Here is a 27,992-nt window from a genome sequence, read left to right as displayed (position 1 = left end):
GCGATGGGAATTCTTATATTTTATGGAAGAAAGGAGAGGAAAGGCGTAACAGCTGAATGATATCGATAAAAAGAGACCCATTTGGTTTTTCAGTTTTCGATGACATATTTCCTTCTCTTAGGGTTTACTCGATCAAAACCTGTCTTAGTCTTCAGGTAGCTCTCGTGGATCAAAGATTGTTTTTTTCTTGGGTTCCTAATTTTGTTTTTGGGGCTTCTTTGCCTCTTTTGAATGTCCTTTCTTGTTCAGTCCGATGTTTTCCTTTTTTTTTTTTTGCTTTTCTTATTCTGTTAGCTTTGGTTTTTTTTGGTGGGTTTCTCATTTCCTGCATTCCAACTGCTAGTGTTTGATTCTTTCTAGATAATGTGTATGCATGGTATTCTGAATTTAATGGTTAATGGGGGCAAATTGAACGAAGCGATTGGAACTCTTTTGGTATTGTTTTGTATGCTGGAACTGCAGCTTTTTTGGGGGATTCAGTTCTATTATGAGCCCTAACTTTTATTTGGAGGGAACCCACCATTCTGACTCTTTTATTTTTATTTTTTGGTATTATCTCCATTATAGGAATCAATTCTCGAATTTGTTCATGCTTATGTCAATGAATGCTATTTCTTTTATTCATTATGTTGGTTTGGTGGCTGTTCTCGTCCACTACATTGTTCTTAAATATCAAGAATTTATAATTGTCTGTGTTAGTTGAGAATATGTGCTTCTTTTTTTCTATTTGCTAATTCAGTTAGTCAAGTTTATGTCAACCCATCCAACTGTAAGTGTTTTGAGTTCTTCTTACTGATTGATGATCACAGAGGTTTTGACTTGGAACTCTTTGCCAAACACTGAAGGAATGGATTCAGAAGATAAAGTGCTTTGTAAAGGTATGGATTATTTTTTGGGGGTGGGGTGGGGGGGGGGGATTATTCTCTATCATAACCAATGTTTTTATACTCCTCGACTTTCTGATTTAATGATGTTAATAGTGATTTAATGATTGCAAGTGGTAAAATTGTAATATGGAGAATAATTTAGTGACTTAGGTTAGTGGACAAAATGTCATGTTTGTTCCTCTTCCTGTTGGTTTTCATGGTTATGATAAATTGAATGCATATAATGTAATTTCTTCAATGTATCTGCTGGGTACATTTTTTTTTGCAACCATGCTACAGGATTATATTTGATGATTTAATTGTGGTCTTTTAGTCCTTTGCTTTCTATTAAACTTGAATCCATTTTTAAATGCTGTATACTCATACATAGACACATAATTAGATACGTAAGTAACTATGTAGATGTATGCATGGATATGCAAATATAAGAATATTAGAATACTACATAAACAGAGGTGCTTTTATGCTATTTCCGATCACACTAGGAGCCATAGATGCAATCCTACTTGGAATAGGATTGTATCGAATCCTTAATATAATCTGAAATTGATTACAAAATATGAAAGTTAATTAGGTCGACAGAATAATTCTGAAGTCAGAATCGAAATTTGCAATATAAAACTCTCAAAATCAAGCATTCCTAGTATGAATAGGATTGCAATAATTAGCAACAGATTCAGGTTGTGAACACAGATTTTGAGAGATAATAATGTTCAGAAGAGAAATCAGAGCAAAGATCAGTGTGGAGATTCACCTTCCAACTCGGCCATTCTATTAGAAGACTCAAAAAACAAAGGATTACTTACTTGAGTATTGATGGAGAAGAAGAATGAAGAAGAAGAAGGAAGAAGAAGAAGCAGAAGAATAAGAAGAAGAAGCAGAAGAATAAGAAGAAGAAGTATGACTAAGCATCCCACCTAGCCTTGACTGGAGTCCCACCAGCCATTAATGGTATCCCACCACATAGCACCGCATCTCGCAGTAATGCCAAATCGACCTCGAACCAGGGAAACCAGTAGGAGATCGATTGCTGCAAGATCAATACAATAAAATGAACAAAATTAAATAACTGAAACTTTTTTTTATTGCTATTTTTCTGTTTACATATGAAGGAGAACACAAAAGGATAAGAAAAAGAAGAAGAAAGGGATATAGAAGGGAGGAATAGGTTCTGCTCTCTCAGCCCAGGACCTCTCACCCACGGTCTCTCACCGTTGCCGCGTCTCACAGCTTCAACCATAACTCTTTTTTCTTCAATCTCTGCCTCTTTTCAGTTCAGCCACTTACTTATTTATAATAAAACCTAAGACAAGTTTTAGGAATAAAATCCTAATAGCAATATAATTGACTAGTAAAGAATCCTAAAAAAAAAAATAGAAACTACCCATTACATAAAACACGATTTTAAAATAGAAAATTCATAGTCTAATAAAACCCCATGCAAGATATAAAACTTCCTAAAATCTAGGACGAAAAAGGTTATATAATTCCTCCTTCCGCTAGCTGTCCATTGGCACCATAGTATTCCTCGATTTATCTCTTCCATGCCTCCTGCTAGCTGTCCATGGACCCCACAGTATTCCTCGATTTATCTCTTCCATGCCTCCTGCTGGCTGTCCATGGGCCCCACAGTATTCCACGATTTATCTTCTCCATGTGAGATGGCTGTGGGGCCCACCCAATCTGATCATTATCTTCCCAAATCTGGGGATTAACTCCCCTACAAATCAGCAGGTCGATGCGGCAGAATGAGCAGAATTCGATTCTCTTTAGGCTGACTTGATAACTATCCAAATCTGGGATATAGCTCTTCGGTTGGTGGGCATATCTTGGTAGAATCGATGGCTAACCGCGAGGGCTGTTGTGATAATGCTCCTGCATTATTATTCCACTTGACATTAACAAAAAGGGTGTACCCAGTGCATGAGGCTCCCACCACTGCGGGGCCTGGGGAGGGTCATAATGTACGCAGCCTTACCCCCACTGCACAGAGAGGCTGTGTCCCAACTCAACCCATGACCAATAGGTCGCAATGGAGCAACCTTACCGTTGCCGTGAGGTCCGCCCTCTATTCCACTTGGCAGTATCAATTTGAAAAAAATCTAAAGATCCAGTACTTGTTCCCAATATGCCCCATAATGCTTTAGTTGATGGATTTGGATAGATTTGAACCATTTTGTGTATATAATATTTTGTGGGTGTTTAATACCAGGCAAATGCCCACATGAATTTTTAGCAAATTCTGGTACATTTTTGGTGATTCTGTATGATTTAATTCCTCTAGGCTATAAGGGCCAAGTAGAGTTTCTAAATCATCGTCAAAGCTTATGTGTCTTCAGGGGCGGGGGGTAACCTTTTGCAACCGAAAAAATCGAACTCAATTTGCACTTAAGGCAGTTTTGCTTAATTATTCAAAAGTTCTGAAAGAGTATTCGTTAAAGGATCAATTGAGAAGGAAACTAGAATCTTGGAACTTAGTTTAAAGGCCTAGGTAAAGAATCCTATACACCCATTTAATGTAACTTAAATCCTAGTATTCAAAATCATATCAACAATTATACTAATGCAGCGAATTTTCTTAGAGGTCGAATGTGTTTTAATTTGGAGAAAATTTGAGAAAATATTAAATGCAGTTATGAAGCAAATCCGAGAGAGAAGCTTGGAATTTGTCATGAAGAAAATTTCACCTCAATTGATGACTTCTCATCTGGGTTCCCTGGTGGAAAGTTATATCATGTCCAAGCTAAACTACCTTGTCTATCTACATTTGGAAGTTTCATTTTCCATTATCATTTCATCATGGTCTACTTGCTGCTGATTGGTTGGATGGTTTGTTGCTTAGTTTACAATTTTCCTTTTCAAGTTTTTAGCACCAGAATATATGGTTACATTTCACCAAAAATATATCTATATATATATATATATATATATATGGTTACAAAATGAAATAAGATCAGTCGTGTATCGGGAGAGGGGATTGGTCTGAGAATTTCTTTGGCCCTCCAACTTGGGCAGCTGTCCTGTTCTTTACTGAAATGGCAAATTTGAAGGGGAGATCACATCTTGCTGTGGAAGCCGATCTGTGGAGATTCAGGATTGATCAGGAAGGATATCGTGCTCAGACCTTGAGTTGAAGTGGTTTAGAAGGCAGAGAATTTGTTTGAGTTTCAAAAGCTGCCATTGATGGTGTTAAATTCTAAGCTTACAAAGTTGTCCAAAAGTTGGGTTCAGTTTCAGTCCCCTCTGGGTATCAAAAGTAGAGATGTAAATGGATCAAATTCGAATTGGATTGGGTACCGTTTACAATTCCGCTATCCTAATTCGATCCAATATCCGCTGAATATGGTGACACAATATCAAATTCGAATTTGACTTGTTAAACGGATTCCGGGTATTATCCACTTCGATTCGTTTAGCAAACGGATACCAAATATCCAAATGTTTCTATCCTATTACCGTCTGATTGTCCGATTACCGTCCGAATATCCGATTACCATTTTCTATTTATTGAACTTTATTTCATCTTAGAAATTAATTCATTACACTCAGTTTTTCAAACCAGTTTGAAATCCTATATCACATAACAAATAAAATGCAAAGAATCACCCAAAAATAAAATGCAAAAGGAATCAATAAAGACCATTTTGCTTGTTGCTCCCTCCCTTTCATCCTAAAATATCCTTTAAAATTACATGCCAAGATTGATGATTGAAGTAAATGAAGTCAAACAAGAATAGAAATCCTGTTGGTTGTTGCTCCTCCATTTTATCCTAAAATATCCTTTAAAATTATATGCCAAGATTGATGATTGAAGTAAATGAAATCACACAAAAATAAAAACACTGTTGGTTGTTGATCCCTCCATTTTGAAGCTGCTCACATAACACAACATCCTGAACCCAACACCTGTCAAGTAGTTGCTCACTCACTCCATTTTGAGCTTTTGAAACATTTAAAAAAAAATAAATCTAATCACAAACAAAAAAATCAAAATTTACATTACTGTAAAACAGAATAACACATGACATAAGATAATATATCACTAGATTCGGTCCAAATCCAACTATCAAAACTGGAATAACTAGTATGAGACTGAATAACTTGAACTTCGTACAATTTTCCAGATGCCTCTTTCCTCCAGGAAGTAAGATGAGGATATGGAGTGGTGTCAGCCCATGAGCAAACAGTATTAATAAGTAGAATTAAAAGGTTTCCCCATTTGGGCAGCAACAATAGACTGATAAAGATGGGCTGTCAGGTTTATATTAGGTTAGTTTGTTATTTTTTTGGAAGCTATGGTGGAGGGTGGAGCAACCAATTGGAGGTTGAATAGCAAGTAAATGGAGAATTTGCATAAACTAAAAGAGGAACACCACTACCCCCCCCCCCCCCCACCCCAAAAAAAAAAAAAACAGGGAAAAGACCAGTAGGACAAATTCTACTTACTAGTTTGCTTTGGAAATCCATGAAGAATTTGATTAGACATTTTAGAGCACGGTATCCCAAGCATGAAGTAAAGAAAAAAGTCCACTTAGAGAGTAGGATTAGAGGAGACTCTAAAACTACACTGACCAAAATTCCTCCCATATAGCTGGAGACCCGAGTCCTTCAAGAGAATTCCTCCCATATAGCTGCCTCTATAGCTCCTTCCTGGTCCATGCTTTCTAATTACAACCATTCCCCTAATGGTCGTATCTGGATCCTCTGGAACCCCTCCAAAATCCACATTTCCATCTCTCACTCTTCCTCCCAATTCCTTCACCTCCTCCTCTCCTTCCCAAATTCCCCCTCCTCCATCTTCCTCACTGTGGTCTATGCTCATAATTTGGCTGCTGATCGTTTAGCCCTTTGGAATGACCTCTCTCTCCTCAAATCTGGGATTAATTCCCTCCCTTGGGGTGTGGGCGGTGATTTCAATGTGGTTAGATCCCAATCCGAAAAATTTGGAGGCCGTCCCATTGACCTCCCCTCAGTCAAATCCTTCAATGATTGCATTGATGATCTTGACCTTGACGACCTGAGGTGGTTAGGGTCTCCTCTTACTTGGCACAACCGAAGGATTGGCCCTAAGCGAGTTGCTTGTAAGCTCGACCGCCTCCTCATTAATGACTCTTGGCTCACTTCCTTTCCTCATTCGCATGCTACCTTCCACCCTCAAGGCTTATCCGATCACTGTCCTTGCCTCCTCCTTATCCAACCCTATTCATCTTTCGGCCCTAAGCCTTTCAAATTCTTCGACATGTGGTCCTCCCATGCCGACTTCCAAACCACCTTTCTCCTTGCTTGGCGACTTCCAGTTCATTATCCTTCCCTTCCTCTCCTCGCCTTCGCCTCTAAGCTTCGTCATACCAAAGTTACCCTTAAGCGATGGAATCTCTCCACTTTTGGCAACATCCCTTCCCGCCTCTCCTCCTGCCGTTCAGATCTCGCCCGTATCCAATCTTCCCTCCAACAAGATCCCTCCCTTCAGGATCTAGCTTTGGAGGAGAAAAAGCTTTCCGAGGAGCTTTCCTCTCTCTCCCTCCTCGAAGAAAGCTTTCTACGCCAAAAATCCAGAATCAAGTGGCTCGAGTTGGGAGATTCGAACACAGCCTTTTTCCACCGCTCTTTGCGTGCCAGGCTTAGTTTTAACTCCATCACCCAACTCATCTCTTCTGATGGGACCCCTATTTCCTCCGTCTCTGGGATCAAGACCGAAGCTGCCTCCTTCTTCTCTTCTCTTTTCAATCCCTCTCCTCACTCCGTCTCCACTCTTCCCCCTACTCTCATCAACAAATTTGCCCCCCTTCTCTTTCAGACTTCCTTCTGTCTATCCCCTCGGCTTTAGTATGGGTTTCTTCCTCAGTTGCTGGGACTCGATCAAAGGTGAGCTCTTCAAAGCCATCCACAGCTTCTTCTTCAAACCCAGTCAATTAGCCCAGATCAATCAAACCTTCCTCTGCCTCATTCCTAAATTGGATGGAGCCTCCTCCTTGTCTGATTTCAGACCCATCTCGCTGTGTAATCTCCTCTACAAATTCATTGCTAAGATCCTCGCCAATGGGATCCAGCGAGTCATCCCTGACTTGGTCAGCCCCAATCAATCCGCCTTCATTTCGGGCCGGAGCATTGCGGACAATATCATCCTCTGCTCTGAGATTGTTCGGGGTTTCGACCGTAAATCCCATTCCCCTGCTGCCCTCATGAAGATTGATTTGCACAAAGCTTTTGATTCCATCCGTTGGGATTTCATTTGCAACGTGCTAATCCAAATGGGATTTCCTAATGCTTTTGTGCGCTGGATTCACACCTGCATCTCCTCCCCCTCCTACTCTGTTCTTGTTAATGGCTCCCCTGCTGGATTCTTCAAGCCTTCGGTTGGTATCCGCCAAGGTTGCCCCCTCTCCCCCTTCCTTTTCTCTCTGGCCCTTGAAGTCCTCTCCAGGAGCCTCCAATCCAAAACCAATCTCCATCTCATTTCCCCCATTCCCAAATGCAAGCACATCAACCTTACACACCTGGCCTTCGCTGATGACTTGATGATCTTCTCCAAGGCCTCCCCCTCCTCTATGGCTGCCATCATGTCCTCCCTTCGCCAGTTTGAAGACCTATCTGGGCTTCGAATAAACCTCCTTAAATCTAAACTCTTCCTCGCAGGGATCCCTGAGTCTGACAAAGATTCCCTCCTCCGTCTCACTGGCTTTTCTCTAGGCTCTCTCCCTGTCAAATACCTTGGCCTGCCTCTCATCCCCGCCAGGCTGTCCAGCCATCATTGCACCCCCATGCTTGATAATATCTGCAAGCGCCTTCAGCTCTGGAAAGGCAGACTATTATCCTATGCGGGTAGGCTTGAATGTATCAGATCGGTCCTCCAATCTTCATACATTTATTGGTGTGGCATCTTTGCCATCCCTAAAGCCACCATCAAAGCCATTGAGAACATTTTCTGTGCTTTCCTATGGAAAGGGAAAGAAACCTCAAAATTCCTGCATCCTATCAGCTAGAAATCCGTTTGTCTTCCCAAGGCAGAATGAGGCTTAGGTATTCGCCGCATTCATGACTCCAACAAAGCAGGAATCCTCAAGCTCATCTGGAAAATCTCTTCCAAGCATGATTCCATCTGGGTCAACTGGGTCTACTCCCACCTTCTCAAGAATGATTCCATTTGGACTGCTCCTTTACGCCCTGACGCGTCTTGGGTTTGGCGTAAGATTCTCCTTCTTTGGCCTCTTGCCCTTACAGCCACCACCACCGCCATTGCTAATGGCTTCTCTACTTCCCTTTGGCTTGACCCCTGGCATCCCTTAGGCATTCTTTACAATGTCTTTGGCCCTAGAGCTGTCTACACTTCTGGTATCGCCAAATCTGCCCCCTTGTCTCTCATCATTTCCCTTGGTTCCTGGTCCCCTCCTTCTCCCCTTCCCCCTGTCCTTTCCCAGATCTGGCCTACGCTCCCCCCCATTCACCCTACCTCTCCTACCCTTGTGGATAAGGCAATTTGGCTTCCCTCCCCCTTTGGCAATTTCACCACTAGATCAGCTTGGAACTTTGTCCGCAACCCTTTCGCCCCCGTTCCCTGGCACAACCTAGTCTGGTTCAAAGGCTCCATCCCCCGCCATAGCCTTACAGCTTGGAGATCGCTTCACCTTTGCCTTCCTACCCAAGCTTTTTTACTGCACCGCCACATCCCTGTCCACCCCTCTTGCACCTTTTACTAGAATGGTTTTGAGGACACTGCCCATCTCTTCTTTGCTTGCTCATTTTCTTCTACAATCTGGAAAAAAGGCCTCTCTGCCATCTGGTACCGAAGCAGGAGGCACCTTCCTTTTGACCAAGAATGCATCTGGTTGACCAAAGCTTTGAAAGGTAGCACCATCTGTGACAGTATTGGGAAACTTGTTTTTGGCTCTGTTGTCCATCATATTTGGATGGAGAGGAATCTTAGGAGATGGACTTCCAAATCTAGATCTTTCGACTTGATTTGGAAAGACATTTCCTTCGAAGTTTCCTCTAAGATCAGCACCATTCCTCAACGGTCCCTCATGGATACCCCAAGGAACAGACACATTGTTGTTACCTGCGGTCTGGATAGCAGTATGTTGCAGTCCCCTTTTAGTGTAAGGAGGACTTGACTCTAGTCTTTCTTTTCTCCCCCCCTCCTCTCATTGTACAGCGCCCCCCCCCCCCCCCCCTTTTATCTCCTTCCGGCCCCCTCCTGGGGTTTGGTAATATATACTTATTCACCAAAAAAAAAAATTTAGGCAGCCAATCACTGTAAAATAAGACAAACCAACAGTTATCTTACCTGTGGATAATAGGGCAAAATTATCAACATAACCCTTATATTGGATGGAAGTTGAATATAGCAGAAACCAATAGCATATGGGCCATAATATATCTTTGCTGGTCTTGTCCATCATGCCCAATTCACTTCAGATCCATTTGAGTGACTTTAGAGAATAGTGGTACAGAGCAACAATAATATGAAGAAAGAAGAGGAAGAAGAATCTGAACTCCTAGGAAAGGATTCCGTTCAACTGATACAAGGGGTGACAGGTAATTGATTAAATGCTAATATGTGACAAACTGATGCTAATATAAATACTGGACAGAGAATTAGGAAGTACTGAGAGCAGAAGCAAACACTATCTAATTTATTGGAGAATGAGGGTGCAAAACCTCAGAATCAATTAGAAGGGATTATGAAGATCACTGAAACTAAAAGAGTCCCATAAGTTGACCTAAAGTTTTAGTAGTGGCAGAACTGGACGTAGGAGAATTAGCTGATTGTAGAAGAGAACCACAATAGTGGATTCTCCAGAAAAAAAAAAAAAAAAAACTTCTGGAAAATCATATGTTTTATTAAATTTATTCTATATTTCTTTACCATATTTTTTCTTTTATTATGCATAACAACACAAATTCTCCCTTGGTGTTCAAAGGATACAAGTATAACACAGATATTAAACTGACAAATTGAGGTTGAAGCAATGAAAATAGAGAGAATTTGGGGCAACAGATGTAGAAAACCTGAGTGGTCAAGGCGTACAATACGATGCCGACAAAGATGAGAAGCCCAGCAGGAACTAAGATAACAAGAGGCAGAATAGCTCCATAACTATTTACACTCCCACAAGACAGAGTCCCAAGCTTGGAACCACATTCACCAAAATAAGCGTCAAAAACAGACACCCAGACACTGACCCAACAGCAGAAAACGATGCATATGAAACATAAAAACAGAGGTAAAGAAGAAAACGATGCATATGAAACATAAAATCAGAGGTAAAGAACAAAACGATGCATATGAAACAGCATGCTAGTGATGAAAAACAGAGGTAAAGAAGAAAACGATGTATATGAGAGAGACTTTTGGCTTTCTTTTTTGTTTTGTTTTTTATATGTTTTTCTAATAGATATATGATTACATATATCATAGTCAAATAATAATATATATAAAACAATCATATTTTAACTTACTAGCTACTAAGTTATAAATATAAATAATAAAAAATCCAATAAGGCAACTTAATCGGATAGACGGATACGGATATTTTATTTTGGATATTTTAATACTGTTAGATAGCTAAACGAATTGGATAATAATTGGTTGGAAACAGGGATTTCCATATTCGTATTCGATTAGTTTTTAGATGGATTCGGATAGTTTCTGGATAGTGAATTTCTGAATACTAATCCTCATAAATGGATACGAACACGGATCGAATTCTGATTTTCGACTATCTGTTTACATCCCTAGTCATGCCAATGATGCATGTTGGGTTCAATTCCTGGTGGATATAGGCCCTTAAGGTCAAAAATTGGGATCTCTTAGGCTGATATCAGGAACTGATGATGCTATCTGAGAAGTTTTTTTTTTTCAGTTCTAACATTTAAGGAAATGGTATTGGATAAAGTTGTGCAGGCTTTGGAGTGCAGCCTTGATTATCATGTGGCTTCGCACTACCTCTGGAGGCCTTTGGAGGTACTAGCACTTGATTAGAAAAGCTAGGAGTCTTTGTGCTATGGGGGAATGTCTCTTTCTCTTGAAGATTGAGATCTGCAAACGGCATTGCAGATGAAATGGCGAGATCTTTGGTTAATAGGCAGAACTTGTATTTGCCTCTTATCCTATTATGTAATCCTCTTTTGTTGCTCTGGGTCCTGGTTTGTTGATTATGATCATTTGTTGTTGTTGTATATTGCAATGTACTTCTTTTCTCATCATTAAAGCCCACTTGATTGTCAACAAGGGGGAAAAAATAACAAAACAAAATTTCTTCAATTAAAACCAAAAAAGAATGGAAAAAAAGGAATGGCTACTAACTCAAATGGCTGTATAATTTAATAGTAATTGTGGTTTCTAAAGATCTTAAATCATGTAGCACATATATTGATGTATGGGCTTGTTGATTGAAGATGTGGGCCCATAGTTCAAAAACTCGTCTCGACCTAGTGTCTTGAAATCTCGAGATCTTGGCGAGACGGTGCATTTTTTTTTTGGGGTTTCAGTTTGATGTTTTGGTGGGCAAATGGCCATAGTTGGCTCCGAAACTTTATGGGAAGTTTGTTTTAGGCTTAATAAACATATTTAAATCTTCAAATTGTGAAAAAAAAACATCCAATTTGGTGTTTTGGATTTGTACCCTTGGTTGGCAGTAAGTGTCTAACCCTTATGTAATATTGCCTATTATAGACATTGTTTGAGTGCTATGAGATATAATTGGCAAGTAAAACAAATAAATTATGCAATAATGGATGAAGACACATAATATTGAATAATTTTTTCACATTTTTGTTGTAGGAAAATCCTTTTTTTTTACCAGAAAAAAAATGATTATATATATCTATATATATATATATATAAAAGAAACTTCGACATTGTTAGGTCGTAGATTGGCCTCTAGTGTTGGACATATAAAAAATCTACCTCCATACAACAAGAATTTGTTGTATTTGTTTTCAAAAAATAGATTTTTAGGAATAGTAAGTTTACCTGAAATAGTTGAATGTAGCCAAATCTTCCATAGTAAGCAGCAATCGATCTTTTCGTAGTGATGTGACAACCCCCAGTAGTGTATCCTAGAAGTGTTGAGTGGTGATGTGGCAAAAAAATAAAAAGATTCCAGGCTTTTCCGCCTCTCCAGATCAAAACCCACGAAACAGACGAAATAAATTTGAAATATTGAACTAAAGCTTGAGACCATGCCTTATTATATAGGGGTTTGTAACATTTCAGCGAGATGGTACTAACAGTACCGAAATCTCGCCAAAATCTTTGTAAACTCAATAGAAACTATGTATGTTTGATATCTCGTATGCAATCTCATCTTGACCAAGTCGAGATTTCCGAGATTTTCGAGATCTCGATGAAATCTCGACGAGTTTTTGAACCATGTGTGGGCCAACAACCTTGCCATATCCAGCCCAAATTTAGGCTCTAAACAGATCTGGGGGTTCCATGGGGATTAACCTTGGGGTGTCCAGCTGCATATGTTGAGCCCGTTCTCCTAGGGTGACACTCCCTAATCATATTTAGAATCGAGTATATATGCTCTTTTAGATGCTTTTGGTTGTAGCATAAACTCCCTGAAGTGTGGTGAACTTAATGAGCAAAATAAGAAAGAGATATAGTAGTATTCATTAACATGTTTGTGAACATCGCATTTTGTTTAAATGTTTTTGGTCTTTGGGGCCCAAATGATTTTAATGCAACCCAAAGGTTCAAAAACCCTATTTATTTTGGGTCACTATGAGCCCACTTGAATAAATAAATCCAAATATACGAATGTAATGGCAATTCTGTAATTATTTTGAATTTTAGGACCTTCAGGAAAGATAGACTTACAGATAGAATTGATGTGAAGCTAAGAGGTTGTTTTTTGGATTATAGCAAAGTATGGGAATAAAACATAATTAACTTATGAAGGCAAAAAGATTATGATTAATTATCAAAAAAATTGGACTTGTAAATACAGAGACTTAATGTCTTCTTCAACCTTACAACTCTAATGATAATGGTGGAAACCAGCTTCAGTTCAGGTAGGATAACTGTCTTCTTCAACCTCACAACTCTAATGGAAATGGAGGAAACCAGCTTCAGTTCAGGTAGGATAACTCCCTCATATAGACTCACCTTAACCTGAGACTTCAGGTGCAGATTTCCCAAACCAAAGCTTCTTAGGAATCACCATTAGTAGTTCCAGAAATCAGAAATCAGGTTATATGTCAATAAACAGATTCTGAAACCATAGGGGGCAGAAGTTTTAGGTTCATAATTGATTTCAGGTAAATAACTCTTGACAGAAAAGGACTTAGGTAACAATAACCAAGGGTCTTAGATGCCCAGAAAAACGTAGCCTATGCCCACGATTTCAGGACAAATCGATTGAACATCAGGGAGTTTCAATCAGATTTTGCACAACTTGGTGGTGCCGTCAGTAGCATGGAAAAGGCAGAATAACATAAGAACAAAGACAGGGAAGGATAAAAGAAGAGAAAGAAGAGAAGAACAGACAAGATCAGACCTGAGAAGAATATCCCCGACCTGAATTGAACAAGGAAGAAGCAGAAGTAACGAGAGAAACAGCATCACCTACCAGCAACTCACACAGGGTAGCAGCTCAATAGCTTGCAGACAAACACAACTCAATATTTCATTCCAATCTCTCCATACATGTATAGAATTAAAAGACAACGCCTAATCAAACTCCATAACTGAACTTCGACTCCTATCGTGGCTAACTGTCAAATAAAATAAATTTCAAAGTACAAGAATAGCCCCAAGAAGTAAATAAATTCCGTACCAACCTTTATTGGACCAAAAACCTGGTCTGAGCTGTGTTCGTCTCGGTCTGGGTTTCCATATCAGATCATGCCGGTCCAGCCACATACATGCAACTGCTTCAGATTTTAGTCTATTTGTAAGGGTGGGTTTGCATTTTTATTTAGTGAAAAAGTTACCAAGTATTGCATATTTTGAATCAGTCTCTAATATTTCCACCAATGTTAGAGATACCAAAGAAGACTAGTTTAGCTGTTGCTTGAAGGTTTTAATTTGGGTCATCTGATATTGTGTACATTCCAAGGTATGTTGAGATTCCTAGTTGAGTTTTATACAGTTTTCCGAAGTATGTCCGTAAATAACATTAAGGATGGACTTGACTCCTAGATAGCAAGACGGTTTGTTTGATGTTTTCCAGTCTGTGGGGCTTATCTGAGGTACTTTTGGGTCGGAATCAAGTCATTATGTAGGGCTTAGTAGGTAGCATATGTTGTTAAAAGGTTTTCTTCCAGGTTGGGTACATCTAAGTAACCAAAGTGTGGAGTGGGTGTAGTGGAGTGCCAAATTCATAGAGCTCCCAAAGTTTGGAGTGTTTTTGGAGCCCCGGGCATATAAATTATGTATTTATTTATATTTACTATGTCATTGAAAATTAGCAATATTTAAAGAATAATCATTATTAGTAAATTATTTTTTTAATGTTTGATTCTATGTGCAAACAGATTTGGGATTGATGTAGTTTTCTAATTCTTTGATTGCCTTCTTACTCTCTCTCTCTCTCCCTATCTCTCTCTCTCTATATATATATATATATATCATATAATATAATAGAAGGTGGGGAGGGGGGAGGTTCTCCGCTCTCTTGTTACATTGCCTGATGCAGATGCACTACCTTGGACCAACGCAAAGCCATTTGGGTATCCAAATGGAGATGAGCCGGGTTCAGTTTGAGTTTTTGGAGTCTAGTAGGATTTTAGGAAGTTTATTTATTTGGGAAAGTATTATTGTAATCTTTTATTTTTGGGTTGGATACACAGGATGGTTAGCTTAGTAGTTTCCACTCTCCTGTTACGTTGTTTGATGCAGATACACTACTTTGGACCACGCAAAGCCATTTGGGTATCCAAATGGAGATGAACCGGGTCCAGTTTGAGTTTTTGGAGTCTAGTAGGATTTTAGGAAGTTTATTTATTTGGGAAAGTATTATTGTAATCTTTTATTTTGGGTAGGATACACAGGACGGTAGCTTGGTAGTTTCCTAGTTGGATATGTTTCTGTTTCTGTTTTAGGCTACGTATAGGTTTTCTTTTCCTATTTATATGTATGCTGGTCATAGTTGTCAAGGTGCTAAGCGATCCAAGGCGTTCGAGGTGCTTCCTCAGCGCTTAAGCGCTTAGGCAGTACCTAAGCGGTATAAATCGCGTTCCATCATTATTTTTTTAATAAATCAGTTATATACTTATATTAACTACTAAAATAGTCTAATTGCATAACAAAATAAAAGTAATAATTAAGATTAAGTAACTAAAATAAGAATCATCATAACACACAATTTCGAATAAAAAAAGAAGCATCACAACATGAGTTGAATCAGTTTCGAATAAAAAAAATAAAACAGAAAAGTAAAGAAGGCAAAGCAGCAACAGGAGTTGAAGCATAGGCACTCGGCAGCATGTTACAATGTTATATTGCTACCTAAAAAACAATAACCAGAGAAGCATCACAGCATGTTAGTAGAGAAGAAGCAGCAGCATGAAGCATTGAAGCCATTAATCATTACAAAGAAGAAGAAAAAGTAAAACAGAAAAATAGAGAAGAAGAAGCAGCAACATGAAGCCATGAATCATTACCAAGAAAAAAAAAATATCTAACAGAGAAGTAGAGAAGAAGCACACTGCAGCAGCATAAAACCATTAGCCATGAATAAACCAAAAAGAGATATAATGAGAGATGGTTACCGAAGAAGAAGAAGGAAAAAAAAAAGGGTATGGTTACCACCTACCGGAGAAGATGAAGGGAAAAAAAAGAAGCCGTGAGTCTCATATTCTCAGTCATAGTGAGGAGCAGAGGTCAGAGCAACAGGGGAAAAAAAGGCCGTGAGTCTCATACTCTCAGTCGCAGTGAGAGATGAAGAAGAAGAAGAAAAAATAAAACTGTAAGGTTTACCGTGAGGAGCAAGAGGTCGGTCAGAGGATGAGAGGAGTGACTAATGAGGATGTCTCGTTTTGAGCAGAGCAATAGGGACAAAAAAAACTATGAATACCGTGAGTCTCAAGACTCTCAGTCACAGTGAGAGATGAAGAAGAAGAATAGGGAAAAAAAAACAAATACATACCGTGAGTTGAGTGAGCCGCAGGAGGAAGTCCAAAGGAGGAAGACTGGTTACTTTCATAGCTGGATGGAGGAGGAAGTCAAAAGGAAGAAGACTGGTTTCACTTTCACAGCCGGATGGAGGAGGAAGTCTGAAAGTGTTGACCTAGCAGCTTGAAGGTCGTGGAATGGAGGAGTTGAAGTTGAAGTTGAAGTGAATCCTTCTCATGATTTGCTTTTCTTAAAGTGTTGATCCCATGTATCTCACACACATTAACAACATGCACAACATCAAATAGTAAAGTTCGAATGAGAATAAACCAAAAAACAAAAATGTAGCTATTTAAATAAAAAATAAAGAAACTAAAACAAGTAGCGGACGCCTTGGTCAATATGGCGTCCTAGGCGTCCAAGGCGCCGCCTAATGTACGCCTGACCATGGCGCACGCCTTTAATGATTTACATTATGCGGCCTCACGCCAAGCCTTTACCATACCGCCTGGACGCCAAGGCGTCGCCTTGATAACTATGATGCTGGTACCGATCAAAGAATCAGAGATTTGAGAATGGAATGAATTAAGTTTGGTTGAAGCCTGCATGGCTTGGTGTGCGTGTGCACTCTTCTCCACCCCCCCCCCCCCCCTTCTTATGCCATTTTCCCTGTCCCCTGCAACTCTGATATCCCATCCTCCACCGGCCCTCCACCAATTTGGTATCAGAGCCGAAGGATCCATTATCCTTCCCTGTCAATCTCTTTCAACTATTTCTTCTTCTTCTTCCCAGACTCCTTTTCTCGTTACTGTCCTACGGTAACAACAGCAAACCCCTTTCTTCCCATCTCCCAACACCCCACCTTTCCTCTTCGTTCTTTCCCGCTGTGACAACGATATTAAAAAGAAATTTTTTTTTTTGGTGAATTAAAAAAGAAAAAAAAATTGATTCTGTTAAAAACAGAAGTTGAACCGAAACCCAACCCTCCCCTGTGTTATCAACTTCCACCTTCTTTTTGATCTCCATTGAACCCCCAACACCATAAAACCCCAACCCATCCCATTCCTTCAATTCCAGCGTTATCACCCTCCCTTTTGTTTCTTTTTTCTGCAATTTCATTTGACCCATCCCTCCTACGGTTCCACCGACTGAAAAAAAAAGAAAAGAAGTGTAGAGAAGAAAGCGAGAGTCAGAAGTAGAGAACTGAACAAAAAAAAAAGAAAAAAGAAAGCATACCTGGTTTTCACCGTCACCATTGAATCCTTGCAATTCTGTCGTCCAGGATTTCTGGGATTGAAGTCTGGTTAGAGGTTTGTACTCGAAGTCTATCTCCAGCATCAACCTCGCTCACCATAGGTCGACTGGAACCCATCTTCCTCGCCGGCTTCCTCGCTGGTTTCTCCTTTCAAGTAGAAAACCCCAAATAGGAGACTCCACCTACTGTTGGTAACATGATATACGAATCCCTCCCCCACGTCATCTCTTTTATCTTTTTCTTTATTTAATTTTTCCTCTTACCAAAATTGCCCCTCAGATATATATATATATATATCTGTCTTATCCTTTTTTTTTTTTCCCTTACTTTCCAATTTGCCCTTTCCCTTATACGTGATACCCTGTCCCCTTGTGTTACTTGCACACTTGCACTTCCTATAACTACAGTTATGCCATTAATGTCACAAACTTCTCTTTATTGTTTGGACCCATAGAGATGGGTTCTTTTGTGTTCAAGTTCAGAGTTAGGTTGCCTAATGGAAACCATGACATGCTGTTTAATGATGAACGACAAAACGACAATTTCATCTCTCGATCTGTGGTAGAGATGTTATCAAAGAAGGACCAGATCATTATTCACTCTGAGGATTATGTATTTGTTGAATTCTTCGTTTCTCAGTATTGTGATGGAGCTCATTGTGAAGTGTTTGATTCTCCTCAGTGCATTATAAATTGGGTTGAGAATGGTTGGCAGAACGAAAAGGTATCATTGACCGTGGCGGAAACTTGTGCACCCTACATACTTTTCACAAGCGCCAGACGTTCATTCTTCATGGGTTAGTTGATGATGTTTGTTCCAAACCAAAAGAGGCAGTACCAGTGATAGAGTCTCAACCAGAACAACAACTAGTGGCAACGGAAGACGAGAAGATCGTAGATCAGGTGATGACGGAATCTAGTGCCGTGAAAGCTACTCCTCATCATGAGATCGTCCTTCCCCATGATTTTCCCGCCATGGATGCACCCCCAAAGCTTCATATTTTGGATTTTCTTCAAGTTGCAGATATGGAGCTGATAGCCCCCGCTCGTGAGCTTTTAATCCTTCCATTCTACAAAACTCGTGGATGTGTTTTCGGTGCAATTGATGCAGATACACTACCTTGGACTGATCCCAACCCATTTGGGTATCCAGATGGAGATGAACCAGGTCCAATTTGAGTTTTTGGAGTCTAGTAGGATTTTAGGTAGTTTATTTTATTTGGGAAAGTATTATGTACTGGTAGGATACATAGGATGGTAGCTTGGTAGTTTCCTAGTTGGATACGTTTCTAGTTCTGATTTAGGCTACATATAGGTTTTCTTTTCCTATTTATATGTATGCTGGTGCCGATCAAAGAATCAGAGATTTGAGAATGGAATGAATTAAGTTTGGTTGAAGCCTGCATGGCTTGATGTGCGTGTGCACTCTCTCCCCGTCCCTCGCCCTTCTTCTTATGCGATTTTCCTTCTCCCCTGCAACTGATATCCCATCCTCCACCGGCCCTCCACCATTGCTCCTCAAATTTCTTTCCCTTTCTCTATCCTTCTCCCTCGCTGTCACCCAACTGTCTCTCGTTCTCGCTTATCCTTGCCTCCAGTTTGTCTCCCTTTCCGAGTTGGGAATGTGAATGATCTCTGCAGTTGTCTCGTAAGTAGTTATTGAATTCTTTATTACATTATTTGATGTTGGTTATTGATTCCGTGAGTCAATAGAGAGACTTGAAGTAGCTCTAGGAGACTAGGACTAGAAAATCAATCCAGTTACATGCCTTAGAAACCCTACTAATACTTAACCAATTTTTCTGAATATTCAGATGTTAAATACTTTGGTGAGCCTTGGCACAACCTATTGGTTGCTCATTCAAAACTTGAAAACAGCCTCTTCTGCGAAGCAGGGGGTAATACTGCGTACATTTTCCCCTTCCAGATCCTACAGTAGTGGGAGCCTCGTGCACTGGGACACTCTTTTTATTAAGATGTTAGATACTTCCGTAAATGGTTAGGGGAGCTTGGCTCCTTTTTTTTGGATATTTTTTTGATTCTTTTCTAATGATATCAGTTATTCATAAAAAAAAATTAAGGGTACTATAAACCCTTAAAGTCAGTCCTAACAGAGGTGAATTGATATATATATATATAGACGAACTAGTTTTTCTAGTCAAAAGAGACTGAACTAAAGGACAGAAATATTGGTTAAGCTATGTGGAAGTTGTAATCTGCTCTTTCTTGAATGGGATGGTATTCACTATATGATTTATAGTGAATACCACCCCATTCAAGAAAGATTTATAGTGAATACCACCCCTATTCAAAAATAGGATACCCTATTTTTTTATATCGTGTTTAAATTATGATTTCATTTGGCACTATTTATCTCTGGTGGTTAGCTCTGGAACTTTTGGCTTTCTTATATTTGTCCATGAAAATTGTTTGCCATTGTTATTTGATGGTCTGGGCCTGCCACTTGTGTATTTGAGTTAATCCTGTAGAAGGAGGTGCTTTGTTGAAGGTAGAGAAGAAATTAAGCTTTAAACCACAAGGTGACATTGTACTTTGCTGGTTAGTCTGGGAGTTGAACCCCCGAACTGGGATCCAATCCCTTCAACTCTTACAGTCTAGCAACTAACTCTTGACGATCTTACATACCTCCTCGGCATGCACACGCATGCTCGAGAAAGGACAACGACCCATTAGTCTTAATACTTTAAGCTATAACATTTAGTTCCCTCCCCCCTTTAATTTTTTTATTCAACTTAAAAATTGAACTATAAAGCCCATAGCCCAAGCTCAATGGGTTGACAATTTTGCACTGCACTGCTGACATTTCTAGTAAGAATGGGAATTCATTTCCAGCTTTGCCCACTGGTGGAGAGTTGAAAGAAAATGATGCAGATAAGTCACATATTGGGCTTATTTTATTGGAAATAAACCTTGGGTGGGGTTATGTATACATTGGGCCTTTGATTCTCTGTGTTTTCTTTGTAATGGGCCACTTTGATGGGCCTAAAATGTGGGTACAAGGAAGTCATACGGGATTAGACTTAGTAGTAGCTTATATTCATGTTCCTGGGAAAGTAAAACCCACTACATTAATTAACCTAGGAACATGAAGAGACACCTAACTAAAACTAGGAAAATTAAAATACACTTTGTTGGAACTGAGGAGTCACTACTGGGATTGAAAAGTCATTAGACTGTTGTTCACTTGGGCCAGACTTGGCAGTCCCAAGGATCTATGAATTTGCTGTGAGGGCCAGAGTTACTTCAGTCCAGGCTGGACAGAACTGGGCTGGTTTCGAACCTGGGCTGGACTTGAACTTGGACTGTTGAACCAGCCGGATGCTCTGCATTGGAAAACCTTCCAGACAAGATCCCAAGGCAAACCCCACTCAGACAGGAAGACCCAAAATTGACTGAAAACCAAAACCTTTCAGATTATCACCAAACTCTAAGAAACAATGGCCAATAGGAAGGATAATAACTCTTCAAAAGATGGGAACGGTCCGATACTCGATGAGTGGTTTGGAAGTAATTTAGAAAACAGTGATCTCATGGGCAGAGATCTGTGAGATGGAAAACTGAAATTAAATTTGTAACAATATCAGATTAGTAAACTAGAGAACCAAGAGAGAGATGAGGGATGAGGAATGAGAAAGGGGGACTGACTAGAAAGCATGGATCAATACTCGCAGTCCCCCCAAAACCTTTATTTATACTGGTGTTGAATGCAAAGACAGGATTCCTATTTGTAATAATAATCCAACATAGAACTAAACCTTAACTCATCTACTAACTAAACATATTCCCTAAGTGGACACTTGACCCCAAATCTCGATGGAGGAGAGTTTCTTCTATCGAGTTACAATTACAATCCTATTTACCACTCAGTACATATAATTAACACTTCCCCTCAAGTTGGAGTATACATATATCAAAAGAAGGCTCCAGCTTGGACCAATAAGAACAGATATTAAATGCAGCATCAGTCTTGAATAGCAGTTGTAGACGCCAGTGAGCACGGAGAAAGAGAGACAAGCATCATATAGGTAGCAATATCAACTCAAGCACACAAATCATCAGCATCATCGGTAGATAATAATCGTTGTGTCGAACAAATCCAATCAGCAACGAGCAAAATTGTCAGTAGTGAACACTAACCGCAATCCACAAGATAATATCAGCAACAATAATATCAAAAGCACTTCACAAAGAACTCCAGTAGGCAGTAGTAGGTAGTCATCTTCTCAAAGAAACAAAAACGCAGCATCCAACGGCTACATTAAAAGTCCTTCTCAAAGAAGGCAGGTAGTAAGTAGTATTTTTTTCTCAAACAAAGGTAGACATTGAGACCCAAACAGAGGTCTCAGATAAAAATTCTAATCATAAATAGGCAGTATAGTTTACTGCAGACCAGATAAGTAGTATAGATTACTGCAGATCAAATAAATATGAATTGTTGTTGAATACCATCTTCGTAGATAAAATTGTTGTTATGGACACAAACAAACAAATAATAGTAATCTTTGGATAAAAACAGCCTTGAGTTGATGACTCGAGCAGATAAGAGAATAATAACATTCAATAGCAGATAATCTTCAATCTTCCCTCACACGTAGCATAACACTTGGACAAATAATAACCACCAATATTCAACATCTCAAAGGATAAACATCACAAAAAATCCAAAAATCAAGAGTAGTGCTACAACAAGATTCCAATAAAATAATCTCCATGCAATAAGATCCCAATAAATAATTTACAATCTCTCCTCACGATAGCAAATAATTGTCACGCAAGTGCCAATCTTCAAAAATCATAACTCCAAATTGATGTGACCGGCGGTTCATCATAGCAATAAAACTTTCAAATATTCAAGCTAATGGCAATTCTATATGTAATTCATGCAATCCAGGGTTCAAAAACCCTGTTGGGGCTTGCTATGGGGCCACCCAAGTGCCTAACATGTCAATATGTAACGGCTGTGGCAATCTCATAATTAAAGCAAAGTATATAATCCAGTCAAGTAAGCAATGGCATTCTGGTAAATAACCAGAATGTGTATGGGCCCGTGGGTAGATAAAATCGAAGGAATGTCATAGTCGTAATTAAGGTGAAATCCACTTATAAGCACAATCAAAGCCAAAGGGTAAACTTGGAAGCAAAAGAAAATTTGGGATATGAGTTGATTAGAGATAAAGAGGTGCATATTAGGAAATGTGTGAATTAAAAGAAAAATAAGAAAGTCATATAGAAGGGGAAGTCAACAAGAGGTAATGTGACTGTCTTCTTCTCCTTGACAGTGACACAACCAGCAAAGCAAACAAATTGCTAGAAACAAGGGGGGGGGGGGGAGGGGCTGGCGGTAACCAAGGGAAAACCTGCTCGAGATGAAGAGCCTGCGCCTTATCTTCTTCAACCTTCGACCAAGAAACAAGCTACTAACAACTATCGAGACCCAACGGTTTCACGAAAGAAGAAGAGATTCAGCCGCAAATCCATATGAAATCAGCCTCAGTGGGCATAAAACAAGATAGAAAATAGCAAATAGCAGCAAACTTCGACTCAGCAGTTGCAGCAAAAGGGCATCAGAAATATTCGATTCATCAAAGGGCAAAGGAGAAACCAGATACGATTAGCGACTTAGAAACCCAGAAACCAGCAGCGACACCAGTATATCAGTAACATACAACATCAACCAACGACCAACTACAGTTGATTGAGTGAATCAAGAGTAGCAGAAGCAGCAGGATGATATCCAAGACCGATGAACACAAGCAATAAGCAATGTGGCAGTAGCGGCAAACAATAACAGATGAGAAAACCTTTTTTTTTTCAGACTTGTAGAAATTTTTTCTTCTTCTTCTTCATCATTCTGATACCATATAACGATATCAGATTAGTAAACCAGAGATCCAAGAGAGAGATGAAAGATGAGGAATGAGAAAGGGGGACTGACCAGAGAGCATGGATCGATACTAGCTGTCCCCCCAAAACCTTTATTTATATTGGTGTTGAATACAAGACTGGATTCCTATTTGTGATAGGAATCAAACATAGAACTAAACCTTAACTCATCTACTAACTAAACATAACCCTAATAGGACACATAATTGTCAAGGCATCGCCTAGGCGGGTGCCTAGGCGCCTCCTTGGATACCTTGGTCGCCTAGTTGGTGTCGCCTTGATTTTGGACCCTCTCCAACGCTTTGGGCTGCCTAAACAACGTGACAACTATGATAGGACACTTAACCCCAAATCTCGATGGAGGAGAGATTCCCCTATCGAGTGACAATTACAACCCTATGTACCACTAGGTACATATAATTAACAAAATTCAATGTGACCAATGGATTAGTCAGAAATTTGGATTAGACCTCAATCTCAGTAGTTTAATTCAAATCCTAAAGTATGATAGCAATCTAATGGGTGGATTGCTATCATAAAAGAGGTCGAAACAGGAAAAATTTAATTAACTCAGATATGTGAATCAGATTAGCTCCAACCTTTGATCGAAGGTGCCTCTTGGTAGGTCCTGTGAAACCCCAAAAAGGGGAGGAATTTGATGACCAGACTCCTCTCTACAAAGAATCTTGTTTTTTTCTAAAAGAGGGTAAAAAATAGGGTATTCGACAGGTCAAAGTTAGATGGTTCTTGCTGTGATTTGATTCTCAGCATGAACAGTATGTAATCAGCATTGAAAGAGAATAATAAACCTACCCAAACTTTGATTAAATAGATAACAGCAAGCTTGAATCGAACCAGATGAAGCAATATTTACTTGAGGAATCAGTAAGCTTGAATCCCGCATGCCCTACCTTCTACCCATATTTTAGGTCCATTAAAATGGTCCATAACAATAAAAAAACATGGGATCAAAGGCCCAAGAGATACATAACCCATCCCAAGGCTTATATCCACTAAAATAAGCCCTCTAGGTGACTTATTTGCATCACCCTCCCATTTTATTCCGCTTCTGTAAGGTATTGCTTATGCTCACTTCTTTGTATTCGTAGAGAAATACAACATACAAAAGAAGTAAACTTGTTAGTGCATGAGTTGCTGAGCCTATCGGGGTTCTAAAGTCAGCTTTTAATGATTTTTGGGGTAAAAATATTGTGTCCAATAAGGACATTTCATATAGAATGTTTTCCGACATAAGCTAGAGAAGCCAGAGAAGTGGGGGAAGGGGTGCTTCTCGATCTTCTTAGGCTTTTGGCGGCATAGTTCTAAATCTTGCTGAGATCTCAACGATATCTTGAGAATCTCGAGCTGCTCGATGAGATTACATGTGAAACTTAAAACCTATAGTGTTGGCGAAATCTCAAAAATCTCGACCTTCTTGAGAAGAAGCTGAGTAGTTTTTTCTCGAACACTATGATATGGCATTCATATGTCATGCAGACAGAAGACAATGCATGTTGGTTCCATCCGACCATGAGTGGATTTGATCCAGCACGTCATAGTTCATATCAATAGACAGTCACAGACTCACAATATTGTATTGTTGGGACATGGAAGACTATGGTTTCTATGACATATGTATTGTTTCACTGTACTTGGGTGTCTATTTAATATCCTTTGTTCACTATACTGTATAGTTTTCACTTTAAGTCCTTAATTATTTCTTAAATAATTATTCAATATTATGTGTCCTCAACCATTATTGCATAATTTACTTGTTTTATTTGCCCATTATGTCTCATAGCACTCAAACAATTTTATGAACATATGCATCAAATCTTTATTTATTTTCAGTAATTTCTCTCCTATTGAAATACTTATTTTGCTGGTTTTCTTCCAGTTTTTGGTGTACAGAGTTTATCTTTGAGTGCTCACAGTACACCAGAGAAAAATGAACATTCAGATGCTGTCCCTAGAGGTCATGAGCTCCTCCAAGAATATCTCAAGTCTTGTCCGAAGAAAGAATTGCTTCGAACATGCTTTGATAAGGAAAAGAAACATTCTGCCTCGTCAAAATATAGAATGAGTGAAAATGGCAGGACAAGTAACAAAGGATCTAAGAACCAGGAGCCAAGAAAAACTTCCAATCAGTCCATATTAACCAACCATGAGGCTCCTACATCTAGGAAGCAACCGAGGAAGGGGGAAAATCCTGTTCGACTTCCGCCAGCTACAGAGCTGTCTCCGGAATTTGAGTTTTCAGGCACTTGGGTTTGTAAAAATTCTGCATGTAGAGCTGTCCTAACTTCAGAAGACACATTTTGCAAGAGGTGTTCGTGTTGCATCTGTCATATGTTTGATGACAACAAGGATCCTAGTCTTTGGTTGGTCTGCACATCTGAGTCTGGTGGGAGAGACTCCTGTGGGTCATCTTGCCACATTGAGTGTGCACTTCTACGGCAGAAGGTGGGGTTTGTTAATCTTGGGCCAATGATGCAGTTAGATGGAAGTTATTGTTGCGCTTCTTGTGGCAAAGTCTCAAGGATACTTGGGTAAGTAACTTTGTTGCACTTGCACTTCATCATCAGAATTGCATATAATGTTGATAATCAATATAGAAATGTGATCTTTGTTTATATGAATTACAAAAATGAATGTTAATCTGAAAATGAATATTAATCAAATTCATTATTGGTCAATACAGTTACAGAAGTCACAGAACAAGTAAATGATTTAAATGTTAATGGAATTTATTTCAGTTGACGACTGACGTACAATAGATATCCCTCTCTGAAATGATTTTGTTGCTGTGATGTGCTGAGAACTTCTTACAGATATTGGAAGAAGCAGTTGATGATAGCAAAAGATGCTCGGCGTGTAGATGTTCTGTGTCATAGGATATCCTTGAGTTATAGGCTCTTGGAAGGGACTCGCAGGTTTAAAGAACTCCATGAAATTGTAGAAGAAGCTAAAGCAAAGCTAGAAACAGAGGTTGGTTCAGTAAGTGGAGTTTCAGCCATGATGGGACGGGGCATTGTTAGCAGGCTGTCAATTGCTGGTGATGTGCAGAAATTATGCTCTATTGCAATTGAGAAAGCAGATGCATCTTTGAACGCTGTTTCTAGTGCCGACCAACATCACAGAGGTTAGTTCCTACTGAAGCAAATCTATCCTGTTCAGATTGAATTTGAAGTTCCTCACTACAATATTGAACCAAATTCTTTGTTTCCATTTGCAGAGGATTCACTTCCTGCTGCTTGCAGGTTCCAATTTCAAGAAGTGACATCCCACTCTCTCATAATTGTATTGAAAGAACCATCCTCTGCATCATCCGATGATATTAAAGGCTACAAGCTTTGGTACTGCAAGAGCAGAGGAGAGTCATACACCAAAGAACCAATTTCTGTCTTTACGAGAGCTCAGAGAAAAGTCTTGATATCGAACTTGCAGCCCTGTACAGAGTACACATTTCGAATAATCTCATATACAGAGTCCGGTGATTTGGGTCACTCTGAGGCAAAGTGCTTTACCAAGAGCGTGGAGGTAATACACAAGAGTTCTACTCCAGCACTTGCTATGGATCAAAAGAATGAGAACTCTCACGTTGAAGGAAGTTCTTCTAGTGCCAAGGGGGAGCCAATGATGTCCTCTGCAGTTGGATCATCTGGTTTCAAGGTCCGAGATCTTGGAAAGGTCTTGCGTCTTGCTTGGGCACAGGAAAATGGTTGCGCTGATGGCTTTTGTAGTGCTGATGTGGATGACTGTTGTGGCAGAAACAATGTGGTAAAACCTGAAGATGTGGAAAAAGACAAATCTCGAAATGTTACCCGTGGACTTGATTTAAATGTCGTCTCGGTGCCTGATCTGAATGCTGAGGTAACTCCACCATTGGAGTCTTCAAGAGATGATGATATTGGATGCACTTCTGAACGGGTTATCGAGGCTGAAGATGATGTTGCTTCTCATGGGATGGAGAAGAATGGTCTATCAAGATCAAATGGGAGTGGTGATTCTCAAACATGGACTGTTAGGCCAGTAAGAGAAGTGCCTGCTGTAGAGTCCCGAATGGAATTGTGTAGAAAACGGACATCAAGCCCAAATATAGATACATTTGATTGTGATAGTGCTTTGATTAATGGATCACCATTCCGACTCTCTAGTGTCGCCAGTCAGTTTGATGAAACCTTTGAGTACTGTGTGACGATCATTCGATGGCTGGAATGTAGGGGTCACATCGAACATGAATTTCGGATGAAATTCCTGACATGGTTCAGCTTGAGATCAACTCATCAAGAGCGTAGAGTGGTACACACCTTTATCCAGACTCTGATTGATGATCCGAGCAGCTTGGCGGGCCAGTTGGTTGACTCCTTTCTAGATATCATATCCAGCAAGAGACCAAGGAATGGTTTTTGTAGTAAGCTTTGGCACTGAATCAACAGTGCAATTAAAGATTGCTTTGGTACTTTGTTATACTTTCTGATTTACTCTTGCTTATTCACATTTTATAGGCAATTCATGGTCACCTTAGGAAGTGATTCTTTTCTGTTGGGGGGTAATCCTTTCAATCTAAGATACTGAGGAGAAGGTTTTTTATTCTTAATTAATGGGGAACCAGAGATATCTTGTAAAAGGTGTTCTATTGTTTGAACTTCGTTTCCCATTCTTTTCTAATGACATTCTTAGATAGCTAGATTTGAGATTGATCCATTGTTGCTTTATAAATATGATGATACTGATTTTTATTTGTTTTTTTTTGTTTTTTGTGTGTTTGGGGGGTGGGGATGTGATGAAATTAACCCTTAAAATGGGCAACCCAACCATGGGATAGTTATTACACTGAGCGACTTCCCAAGCTTGGGGTCCTAACTAAACTGTATCGCCAA

General features: G+C 39.5%; 1 protein-coding gene across 1 annotated transcript; it reads left to right on the top strand.

Annotated features, from left to right (window-relative positions):
- The first annotated feature begins 41 nt into the window (after nucleotides 1-41).
- Nucleotides 42-27,760, top strand: LOC122671808 (VIN3-like protein 1). Its single transcript, XM_043869255.1, has 6 exons — nucleotides 42-155; nucleotides 812-878; nucleotides 25,007-25,658; nucleotides 25,941-26,251; nucleotides 26,345-27,523; nucleotides 27,618-27,760. The coding sequence occupies exons 1-6, from the start codon at nucleotides 57-59 to the stop codon at nucleotides 27,635-27,637; spliced, it is 2,328 nt and encodes a 775-aa protein (XP_043725190.1). The 5' UTR covers nucleotides 42-56; the 3' UTR covers nucleotides 27,638-27,760.
- Nucleotides 27,761-27,992: the final 232 nt, after the last annotated feature.

This window comes from Telopea speciosissima, chromosome 8, assembly GCF_018873765.1.
Source record: "Telopea speciosissima isolate NSW1024214 ecotype Mountain lineage chromosome 8, Tspe_v1, whole genome shotgun sequence".
NCBI classification, from domain to species: Eukaryota; Viridiplantae; Streptophyta; class Magnoliopsida; order Proteales; family Proteaceae; genus Telopea; species Telopea speciosissima.
This window is presented reverse-complemented; position numbering and strand designations above follow the sequence as displayed.

Excerpts from the sequence above, each read along its gene's own strand:
- LOC122671808 (XM_043869255.1), top strand. The coding sequence starts at position 57 with ATGATATCGATAAAAAGAGACCCATTTGGTTTTTCAGTTTTCGATGAC. Across the intron at positions 156-811 it reads AAACCTGTCTTAGTCTTCAG|GTTTTGACTTGGAACTCTTT; the intron begins GTAGCTCTCGTG and ends ATGATCACAGAG. Across the intron at positions 25,659-25,940 it reads AAAGTCTCAAGGATACTTGG|ATATTGGAAGAAGCAGTTGA; the intron begins GTAAGTAACTTT and ends AACTTCTTACAG.